Genomic DNA, 12,291 nt, shown 5'->3' on the forward strand with positions numbered 1-12,291 from the left:
TCGTAGAATTATGTAACATTGAAAAAATACTTTACAGATAACTTAGAGGAAAAAAGATAAATAAGGTGTAAAAATTTTCTGAATTTCTTCTTGAACTTTGTATTCCAAGTAGTTTCTTTTGTCAAGGAAAGAGTTAAGTTTTAGGAACACTTGTATTTACTTACAGATAGGATAAAGAAAAAAACCAAGATCAAAAGGGCTCCATTGTGTCTCTGTGTAATACAGGTTATGAGATACAGCATTAATACATGTTCATTCAGAAAATATGGTTTAGAAATACACTATCAGGAGTCATCACAATTCTGATTAATATTTGATATATTAGAAATTTATCTATACTATACCACCTTTTTTGGACAGCTCCTGTTTTACTTCCTATCTTACTCTTTGTTCTGAGATCACAAACTGTCCCACAGAATATGAAAAGTGGCAAGTATCTTAGATGTGAGTTTTGTGTTCAAAGATCTCAGTATTTTCAGTAAGTAGTTCTTTGTGTCCTCTCTCTCTCTCATAAAACATTTGCTTGCTTCTGTCTTCTAAAATTCATTGATGAAGTTGCTGCTCTGTGGACTTAAGGTTTCCCCACGGTGTCTGGCAATTATTATTTTTCTTTTTGCCTCAGTAATATATAAAATCTGGAACTGGAAGGGACTAAAAAGATTACCTAGTAACTTCTGCTCCAAATACAGAAAGCAAAGTAATTTTCCTTTTCTGAGAATTTTTTTGATGGAAAACAGAGTTATTGTCTTGTTTGGACCCTGGACTGAAGAGTAAAGGCACACCATAGCACATGTATAGCTATGATGACATGATGACGTATGTGGACTACCTATGTTGATTGCATAGGTGATTTTGCTTTTGATCTTGATTTTTGGCATACCTCATAACATGGCAAGCCCAGCCTCTTTGTGGTATTATGTAGGAAAAGGTAACTGACACCTGAGAGATGATAGCTACTGAACTGTTTCTTGCTGGTGCACAAGTATGGAGGTGGATGGGAACTAAAAGACCTTTAGGGTCCCTTCCAATCCTTCTGTGACTCTGTGATTCCAATTAGTAATACAAAGTTGAACCAGTTAGACTAAACCATAGCAAGAATGAATTGGAAGTATTCACACTTGCCTTTGTCTTAACCAGATCTTTTGTACTAAGCAATTGAGAGGTACCTTCCTGAACCAACCCTTTGCTGCTGTAACTCACTCCTGCAAAAATTTTTGTTCATTTAATGCACAGTAAAATAAACTTGCTTTGAAAGGGACAAGTTGTGCTTGCAACAACAACAACAATAATCAACCAACCAAAACCCCAAAAACAAAATCAAAAACTCCAAATCCAAAACAAATGAGAGGCAGTTTGTGAATTTGTTTGGTCGCCCCCACCCCCCCCGTTAAACTAAATCACATATAATACCTGAGTTATCAGACTTAGAGACATGGTCCATGTTGTGATATAAAGTGCTTAGTCTTACAACTTGACTGCTCATCCTTTGCCATTTTGTCTACACAGCACATGCATAAACTTGTTGCTGAAGCTTGTCTTGGGTTCTTCAGTGATATTTTTCATACAGTAGACTTTGGTGTTAATACAGAGTGGAATGATTGGTGCATAAGTTGTGCTAGGACGCTACTGTGGGTTTAATACCATAGGATCATAGAATCATTTGGGTCAGAAGAAACCTTTAAAAATTATTTAGTTTCAAACTTCTGCCATGGGCAGGGACATCTTCCACTGGATCAGGTTGCTCTAAGCCCCATCCACCCTGACCTTGAACAATTCCAGTGATGAGGCATCCACAGCTTCTCTGAGCTACCTGTTCCTGTGGATAACTGGCTAGCTGAAAAGGGTCACATAGACATAGTCCAGCTGGCTGGACAAAAATGCACATGGCACTCAGCTTATCTGAAGTAAAGCAAAAATACACTGCCCTTGGCTGTTTTTGTTACACAATATCAGGAAGATTGCGGTTGGTAAAGAATGTTGCAGGAGGGAACAGATAACTACAGAAGAGAAACTAGGGGCGGGCTTGGTATTTAGGCAACTAACCAATAATGAGCTTAACTTTTGTAATATGTATGAGCTAATTATAACAAGGCATAAAAGATGACTGTAAGACACAATAAACGAAGTCTGCTGATCACTCATATTGAGTGACTGTGTCTTCCCTCCGTCGCGACATGTTCCAGTGCCTCACCACCCACAGAGCGAAGAATTTCTTTATATCTAAGTTTTAGTTTAAAACTGCTACCCCTTGTCCTATCACTACAGGCCCTGGTAAAAAAATCCGGCTCTATTTTTCTTACACTCTCTCTTTAATGCTGAAAGGCCACAATAGGGTCTTCCTGTAGCCTTCTCTTCTCCAGGCGGAACAACCCCACCTCTCTCAGCCTGTCTTCATAAGAGAAGTGTTCCATTCCTTTGAACAAGGCACTCCTGTCAACCAGCTCTAGCAGGTCCATGTCTTTCTTGTGCTGGGGACTCCAGAGCTGGATGCAGTACTCCAGCTGGGGTCTCACCAGAGCAGAGGGAGACAATCACTTCCCTTGACTTGCTGGCCATGCTTCTTTTTATGCAGCCAAGGAGATGATTTGTTTTCTGGGCTGTGAGCCCACATTTCTGGTTCATAGCTAATTTTTCATTCACCAGCACCCTCAAATCCACCTCCAAAGGGCTGATTTCAAGCCATTCATCCCCCAGTCTATGCTGATGCTGGGGATTTGCCCAATTCAGGTGCAGCAAACAGTCTGTATAGACTTATTTTATAGCAGTTTTAAGCTATTTTGTCTAATCCATTTCCTTATTTCTCTGTATATTGAAAGGGGATGTACTGAGCTAGACTGTGAGTATAACCATGCTTCTTATACCCTCCAGATCTTAACTACATTCCTTTTGTTCTTATTATTGAATGAGATGCCATTTCTTTTTGTTACAGAAGAATGAGACAAAATGTTCATGTCTTCCACAATACAGTTGTATTTCCCTTTCCTTTCACTTATCTGCAGATGCTTTGTTCATTGGGGTGAGAAAAAATTTCTAGAGGGAGATGTTCAATACCGTGTCAAATGTGCAATGAGTTTCTCTGTCATTCAACTCTGAAAATAGGACTTATTGATGTATAGTTCAGCTCAGTGAAGAAATGTGTTGTAGTTTGTATGTTCTCAATGTGTAACGTATTGCCATGTAATATGCTTATCATGGTTTTTTTTCACAAAGCTTTTGAGTAATTTGTTAATTTTACAGTGAATCTTCTGCTGTAGTCTGTTTTTGCAATCACGACTTTGCAATCATGCATTGAAAGAGATGTTTTATATAAAATTTGTATTTTTATATTTTTATGTGAGATACTTATTTGTAAGTACAGAATAAATATTTTGTTGTACTCGCATACCTCAGAGATAATTTTCCTTTCTGAAAAGTGACCTTTAAGTATAGGTATTAGAATGAATCTCCAGGGTAATATATTCTGAGAATTTTAGGAGTCCATTTATTTAAGGTTGTGATTTTCCCTTAGCCCACTAAGATTAACTATTTATTTTGAGAGACCCAATAACTATCAAATGCTGTATGTAATAATTGTTTGCTATAAGCTGGTTCATCAAATTTTATTGTTAGGGGAGAATGACTTTTATGTGTGAATAATATTAAAACTGAGTCTACAGCTGAAACTTGCAATATTTTTTTAAGAGATATTACAGTGTAGTTTTCAGCATCTATGAGCTCTGTGCTTGTAAATTAAACAGAACTGTCCTTCCATAAATGTAACTGCACAGTTTAAACTCCTGTCAACAATGGTAGGAATTCTTTGTGAAGAAGGATAGAAAAAGATATAAATAAATTCATATAAAGGAAGTATGATCATAAGCAGCACAGTTTGCTTTGGGGGACTGGGAATAAGCAAAGATTTTGTTGTAAGTTGTTTTTTCAAGTGTATCTGTTCAAATACACTTGAGAAGCAACAGAATGAAGGTGTTTAAGTTAAGATTCATCCCTTTCACTACTTTCTCAGACAAACCCTTGATTGCATTAGGTTCCTTGTGAATGATTAACTGCACTGACAGTGAATATAGATCATTCCTGCAGCCTTGGTGTAAAAGAGGTACAGAGGGACAAGCTTGCTGTTTGTGGACTTTCTCATCCTTTCTTTTCAGGGCTATAAACTTCTGGAAATGAACCTTGTACACGAGCTAAGTTAACTGAAACAAGAAGAGAATTATTTTTAGTAGAAATTGCTCAAAGAGCTTTTATGAGATTTCATTCTTCCTAGGATGATCATGAACTACATATTAACATGGGGATTTTACATCCTTAATTCCTCATTATGCGGTATAAATTCACAAAATACTTCCTCAAAGAGCCAAGAGTAAAACTAGCCTTTGCACAGAAAATTGAAAATTATGTTTATATTATGTGACAAGAAATGTTGTAAACCATGTGTACAAAAGTAAATTTCAAGTGTTTGGATATGTTTGGGTTTTTTAGATAATAATTCACATGGAAAAAAAAAAAAAGAGGAAAAAATCTAAGGAATATTTTAGAGAAAAACTGTTTTAGGTAATTAATTTCCACTCCAATATTAAAAAGGCAATGATTTTGAGAATGGCAAATGCAAGATGCCAAATTCAGTCTGATTTCCAAATCAGCACTGTAAGAGAAATTGTTTACACCAGGTAGAGATAGTGTCAACATCAGCCCCCTACTTTTAGCCGTGGAATGGCTAATGTTGCACTCTGTGTTGCACATTTTCTTAATTGTGCTCTGTTTCCTCGAAGAAAAAAATCATGGTGTACAAGTTTTAAATGATTTGTCTACTATTGATTTGTTTTAGTTTGCGAATCCTGGGTATACAGAGTTATAGGATTTCAGTGGGATTTTTCTGATGGCTTAAATCTGGATCTTGCACTTGTTGGATTGAATTTGGATGACTTAACAGTCTTTACGGTTAGTGTGAAAATCAGCTTTACTGATTTCATTTGTTAAAAAAAGGAATGTCTTGTCTTAAATAACAAAGGAAGTGCATTTCCTATTAAATTTCTTAAATACATTGCTGTCCTGTTCTTGGTTAGGTTAGGTAACATTGAATAAATTCACCCTGGTTTTATAATAAGATCTGTTGTGATGTGTTTTTTTACTCTTACAATGTGGCTGTCTGACTTAAAAAATCTAGACAGTCAGACAAACAAATAGGAACTTGCATGATATTTTTAGGCTTGCGTTTACAAAATTAGAACTGTATTTAAAAATCTATAGGGAAAACATGCAGGAAGCTGTCTTTGAATTTGTTATATATTTATAATAAATTCTAGATTAAAACATGTATCTGTCCCTTGTGTGTTATAAATACTCATGAATACCAGGGAGAAAGATGTGAAATTAATTCACTGTATTGACTACTGTATACGTCATCATTTCAAATCCCGGTGCACACTGAAATTATTTAAGTACCTTAGAGACTTTGCCAAAATGCATGTAATTTGAAGTGAAATAGTGTCTTGAATAATAAAAGTATTTATTTCAAATACTTAAATTAGAAAGTTGCATTTAATGATAAGCTTTTCGAATTTTTTTAGAGAAAGTTTTACAGTTGCAGTGTAGTAGTACAAAAGCTGAAACATTACTGTTTTACATTCCAAATAGAAACTGTGAGACATCTTTTAAAGCTAATGTGTCATACTACATAGAAGTTATTCAAATGGGTGACTTGAAGATTAGAAAATCTAGTATTCATAACTGTTAATATTCTATATGGTAACTAAAGTCTCTGCATTTATGGATATATATAAATTAAATATAAAAAATAAGGTAAAAATATATCTTATTAATGCTCTATTGACTTTATTCTCTAAGAAGGGTTAAATACAAGAATTTATAAAGCAATGAGCCTCTCATTTCATTTACTATCGAAAAAGCGGGCTTCCAAGTGATGAGCTTCTTGTGCACTTCCAGTCAAGATCCATAGTTTGCTTTCTCTTTATTTGCAAAAATACAATTTATTAAGTGGACAAAGAAGAAAAAAAGGAATAATTAGTTGCAACCACAATATGTTAAAATTTAAAATAAGATTCTTTAAAGTAAGATTCCCCACAGGTAACATTTTCAAAGTTAGATGGTGAAATACTAACGTCTCTGAAATCAGAAATCTGCAGTTGCACTGAACAATAAATAACAACCACAGAAATGAAACCATTAACATTTTAATCAGAAAAACTGAAATGAGATAACATTTCATCAGTGTTGTATTTCAGGAAATGAAAGCAATTAAAGCCTGAACCTTCTTTAGGATTTGGTAATGTCATCTCCACGTAAATGCAGACTTCTGTTGAAATAAGTGGAGATCTGCATAGGAATCAGGTTTCTTGTATTTCTCTGGGTCTAGGAAAGGAAACAAAAGAAGAGTTTTGTTAGCTTTATTTGACATTTTTTGAACTGATGTTGGGGAATTTTCATTGTACTCCTTGAGTCAAATGAAACATGCTTGTGCTTAAATAAAAATATTTATGAACAAATGCACTGGGCAGAGACCTACAGCTTTAGGTGGTTCTACAAGGAGTCCACAAGGACGTGAAACAAGCTGATTCCTTGTATACACTTGCACCAACACCAATGCTGTGAGTGTCAGCATCAGGCATCTGAACGGGGTGTTTGGTTCATCCCCCAGCACCAGATCTGTTTAGCAAAAGTGGCTCCTGAGCACTTGCGCTGCATGATCCATCACTGCAAGAAAATGCTGCATCATTTCTTATCTCTTTGGCAAGAGGAACTTCACCTTAGAGAGAGTTGTTCTGTCTTTGGCATTCCTGCTTCCACTTAGTAGGGCCTTCTTGTCTTTCCATGCCAGGTTGATCCTTGGTCCTGAATTATCATTGCAGAGCAGTTAAAATTTGAATTTCCCCTTCATTGTACAGTGTTGCTTTCCAGATGGTACCAAACCCAGAATTTAATTTTAGATTTTAAACCATGAATTCTGACTCTGGAATAAGCTATAGGGTAAAATCTTCCTTTACTAGATAGCTCTCATTTTTTCCTATATGACTTGCTGGTTTGTTTTCTAATTACCTTGATAAATGTAAAATGTTTGCCTAAAAGTGTGCATCACATACACACAAAAAATCTAGTATTCTATAACATACAAGTATATAGCCTGGAATTAAAATTAATGCTTAGAAAATTTTTAACTTTAAATGTTTTATTTTTATTGTTTCTAAGTGTTAATGTTGTGTTGAAGTAGTTTGACCCCTAGGTAGGCAGATAAAAGTGAATAGATTTAGTTAGCTCTCAGGATGGTACCCTGGATAAGGTAATTGAGTTAACATGAATAAAGCAGAATGACTATTTCCTCTTTAAAAAGAGGAAACTGAGCTAAAAAGAAGGTAAAGAGCTAGAGAAAAAATTTGAGGCTTAAATAAAAGTTTAGATAAGAGGCGATTTAGTCTCTGAAATGTGTTCTGATGGGGCAAAGGAAGACTGTTCTGCAAATCAGTTTCTGTAAGAGGCAGCTGTCTAAAGACATGTCCGCAAGGGCTGTGAATGTGAGTCCTAGAGTGAGTACAATTGTATCTGCACTGAATTTGGTTTGCAGAAATTTAGGTGTAGTTCTATAGAGTAGTTTTTGGTAAATAATTGGAAAGACTGAATGGAAGACCACTGAGAGCATCAGAGGAATGCAAGGCCTTGCCACTTCATGATGTACCGGGGAACAATTCTTTGCCTATCCCCATAGGATATTGAAATGATAAAAAGAACAACTAGGACTGAAGTCCCCCAAAAGTGTTATGGGGGAGGAGCACTTTTGATTGGCAAAATATAATTGTGTTTTTTTTTTTTTTTTTTTTTAACATGGAGTTTTGCTTCTATGAGTATTGCAGAGATGATATACTGGTTAATTGAAGGGAGTATGTTCTGGCTGTGCTGTAAATACAGCTACTAATTTCAGTGGAAGAGGTGGTATTTAACATTATTGGTACATAGATTATTCCAAAACGTAGCTGGGTTTGGGTTTTTTCCTATTTGTTTTTTAGTTCTTGAAAACATTTGCTTTTCTAGTATTTTTTTATAGAAAGGGGAATGAGTTTATTAATAATAGAAATGTCTAGCTTTAGATTATTGCTTTAATTTTTATTTTTCCCTTTTAGTTATGAAAAGAACATACTAAATTTTACAAATGCTTCACTGTCTGAAGATCCAAATGAAGAAGACATCTTAAATTGTTGTAAGTATCTCTATACAATATCTTTTATGTCACTACAGTAGAAATTAGATTATCTACATAATACATCTAAATTACATCTAAAGTATGTTGGGTAATTATTATTTATGAGTATACTCAGTAACTGTTACTTGTAGGAGACTTTATCTTTGGATGTGAGATGATTTCTAAGATCGCACTATAGTTCTAATGATTTTACCATTAAAAAAAATAAATGTATTTTTTTGATTTTTAAGGGCCCGTAGGCTCATTTCATGGAAGTCTGATGTGGCATCTCTGCAGCTTACCTGGTTTATATTTGAAAATACTTATCAACAGGGATTGTGCATTTCTTGCTCTTATTTTCTATGAAATGTCAGTCAACAGTTCTATTAAAAATTATGAATCTACAGATACAGCATTTTCTGAGACTGTTGCAGGTCCATTTATGCAAAATTTGTAGGATGGCCTTAAGAAATTAAATTTGTCCTCTCAGGAAGTTATCGTTGTGTTTCTGTGAGGTCGTATGGAAAGCAGATTTGTAATCTGAATAATTTACCCCTTCTAGATTATTATCTCATGTTGTATTCTGAGATGTGATTAACAGCCAACTAATACACAGTTGATAGAAATAAAAAGTATGTACTTGAAGTAATGAAGTGGGATACAACTGTTGCACCAATTTTTGAATAGCTTACAAAGGTTTATATGGCTTCAATCAGACTGTAGCTTCAGAGATATTTTTGATGGCATTTCAGGTCTTTGGAAATAAAATCATGTTTTCATTTCTTGTAGAAGTGCGTTTCTGCTTTGCAAATTATTCCCCTTCATTCTCTCAATAACATGGCAAGCAAAACCTAAACAAGAGCCTTCCATATATGTTTTACACCCTGCCCTGAGAAAACATGTACTGTTTAAGGGTCAAGAGTCCTAAGTAGAGAGCAAAAGAAATTAGGGATATTTTTTTTTTAAATTTTGCTTTTGCAGCAGCTATAACAAAAAGGAAGAAAACTGTAAAAAAATACCTAAATTATTTATTAAATGTTACTTCTCTGGTGATTGTTTTAATTTCATAGAATCTAGAAAGGAAATGAGGAGGGAGGGCTCTCACAAGAATAATTCAGTCTGCTCCACAGTTTGACATACTTTGAATGAGGAACACTTGAACAGGAGACAAGTTTAGGAGTTAGTGCCTTATTTAGGCAAAAATTAGTTGTTCTTAGGGCTGCCTTACTCTATTTGATGGAAGGATAAAAATGGGATTATAGTCATGTTGGTGTTTTTGGTTTGGGTTTTTTTGGTCATTGTTTATGTAGACTAGAAACATCAAATTCATATAAAACTTAACTGTTGGTTAAAGCACGAGTATTAGGAAAATTGTATTTTTATTGTTTGGAAAACAACTTGGACTATGGAGAGAAAATGTAGGTAGTGGCTATGCCTTTCTTCAGCTTGGTTCTTGGTGGCTTTGTGGGGTGAATGGAGTCTACTGAACTGGCCAGAGTTTGGCGTAGGTTTCTTCTGTGATCTTCACTCATTTGTGTTGCTTTCACTTTCACGTCTATTCTTAAGTCTGCTGAAATTCCTAGGAAGCTAGCTAGCCAAGTTTGAATGAAAGTTTCATTCTAAGGTAATCTGCATTATCAAAATACACTTAGCAGATGAAAACCACACAGTGAGAAAGCAGTCAGACTGCCAGATTCAACCATAGGATTCTTAGTCACTTATGAAGAAAGCTCTTTCTCAGCATAATGTTTTTGTGAAAGTAGTGCAAAGAAAGCAAGCTTGCCAGTATTTAGTTTTTGTCTATTCTGGAAGATTTCAGACCATAATAGCACATAGTTAGTGCTACTGAGAGCAAGATTGTTTGTTTAAGTAGTAGTAAACTGTACACTTCTTTATGGCAGATGTAGTCATTTGCTTATAGGCTGTACATCCTTGAAGAGTTTTTGATGGTGAGAACTGTCTGTTTTACCTGGTTTTGTTTCAGTGCACAGAATAAGAATACAAGTAGTTAGTAAAATTTATTTAAATAATACAGCATGCACCATTGCAGCATATTTACACAAATGTAACTGTAATACTGATTAGTGTTTACAAGTGTGCCTTAAATACTGATTACTACAGGAGGCTGTATACAGTATCCTTATATTTAAATTCGGGTAGCTACATTATTTTACAACCTGTTCTGTTGTATCTAAACAGTCATGTAAACTTATTTTAACAGCTGACCAATCCAGCCTCTTGCGTGAGTTCTTCAGTCCAATGGAAAAACTTTTCTTGGAAGGGAGAAGTTCTGCAGACTTAGATATTCACTTCCTTCCTTTTAATCTGGAAAAACGTTACTGCACTGTCATCCTGGTTAATGAACTGGTAAGAATAGAAAGTATGTTCTGTGAAAGGTTTTCATGTGATAGCCTAGTCAGTTAATAATCAGAATATGCTTTCCAGTTATGTGTGAGTAGGGTAAATGAATATACAGATTAATTATATACATATTTTAAGTTAGTGTTTTTGCATGCCTATGCAATTATAAAGCTGTGATCTATGTGCTAACTTCTGGAGATGAAAATATTTTCTCTTTCTTTTTTTTGGGGGGGTTAAAATACAATATTCCTGTAGTTCATGGAGGAAGATTTTGCTTAAGAAGTTCATCAGAGATTTACATAAGATTGCAGGCTTCAGCTAAGAGATTTAAACCAAAGTTTACTTCCCTTTTATAGCCACATAATTAGAATTATATGAAATGCTGCAAGTCACTTTTCACTGAAAATCATAACAAATAAAAGTAATACTGTAAGGAATATTACTTTGGTGGCTTTTCTAGGCAACTCAGCTTCAGAAGAAATATGGAATTTAAGTATGTCTTGATGTGGGAGCAAGAATAATGCTTTTGAATGAGCCATAGGCAGGGAAAGGATAGTCTTCACTGTACTGTACTTCTCCCTTTATTTATCACTGTACCTACTGTCAAAGTAGAATAGTAATTATTTTCCTTGCTCTGTCTCTTTTTTAATTTTTCTGCCAATCTAAATTCCATTCAGTCCTTGTCACTAATGCATGTAAAAGTTCTGAACAGATTATACATGAATTAACTCCATTACTTACTTTCATGGATAAAAAAGTAATGCTTAAAAGAAAGAAACTCCATTACTTTCTCTTGACTCATGTAGCCTGGGTTTTACTATATATACTTAATTGACATTGATTCCATCAAATTACCAAGAGCTGGTTTTGACCAACTTTCAGAGCTCAGTGGTCACAATCTTATTTCTGTGTCTTTAGTCCATCTTTTCATCTCTTTAACCTCTGCTGTGCTTTCTAGCTGTCAATGTTTTTCAGCATCCTGTTGTTTTTCTAATCTTTTGTGTGGTTGATTTTAAGGCTTGCATTCTGCTTCTTACTTTCATATTGCTGCCTCTGTGTTTCATCTTTCCCTCTGTGCAGTTTCATGCATCTGCCATTCTCTCTGCCCCATTTTCATGATTTGTACCAATACATAAAAAAAAAAAATAAAATCTTTTTTTCCTGCATATTCTCATCTTCCATATCTTTCATTACTATAGAGCAAAAGACTTCTGCTAGTATTTAGTGTTTGTATGTTTGGTGTTTGTTTTTAATGTTTAACCAGTACTTTGGCTATACCACCTAGCCAACTTAATATTTTTTTTCCTTGCTTTTAAAGGCAAATATGACTATTGAAATGTCGTCTAAGCCTCTCTATCTTGACCCTGTGCAATATCTGAAACCAATGGCCATCTTTAAGAAAGTAAGCCATATGGCTGGAATTCATAAAGAGTGTACAGTTCACTTGTATTTCTTGAAAAGTAGCAGAGAGATAGAAGAGGAAGAGTGTCAAAGCCTACAGTGAGCTCATGCCTTATTGACATCATGGAATCACCCACAGAGAGGCTGTATAAATGTCCCCATGTCAGAGGATAGCAATCTTTGTGGATGGTTCAATGAAAAACCAATCCAGTGCTCAGCATCATTTGAAAAGAGAAATGATTAGGAAAGAAATAGACATGAAAATGTGAAACTTCAGTATACTTTTCTAAAGAGCTATGGTGTACACATCTTGAATATTGTGTGCAGTTCTAATCACCCCAGCG

General features: G+C 34.9%; 1 protein-coding gene across 1 annotated transcript in view; it reads left to right on the top strand.

Moving 5' to 3' along the window:
• CFAP47 (cilia and flagella associated protein 47) overlaps positions 1 to 12,291 on the top strand; it is a 343,220-nt gene that overhangs the window by 126,061 nt on the left and 204,868 nt on the right. Inside the window, exons 41-42 of the mRNA XM_040584179.1 lie at positions 8,127 to 8,203; positions 10,407 to 10,552. Coding sequence (XP_040440113.1) covers positions 8,127 to 8,203; positions 10,407 to 10,552 — 223 coding nt within the window. The remainder of the gene's footprint in view (positions 1 to 8,126; positions 8,204 to 10,406; positions 10,553 to 12,291) is intronic.

The sequence above is a fragment of the Falco naumanni genome, chromosome 2 (assembly GCF_017639655.2).
Source record: "Falco naumanni isolate bFalNau1 chromosome 2, bFalNau1.pat, whole genome shotgun sequence".
NCBI lineage: Eukaryota > Metazoa > Chordata > Aves > Falconiformes > Falconidae > Falco > Falco naumanni.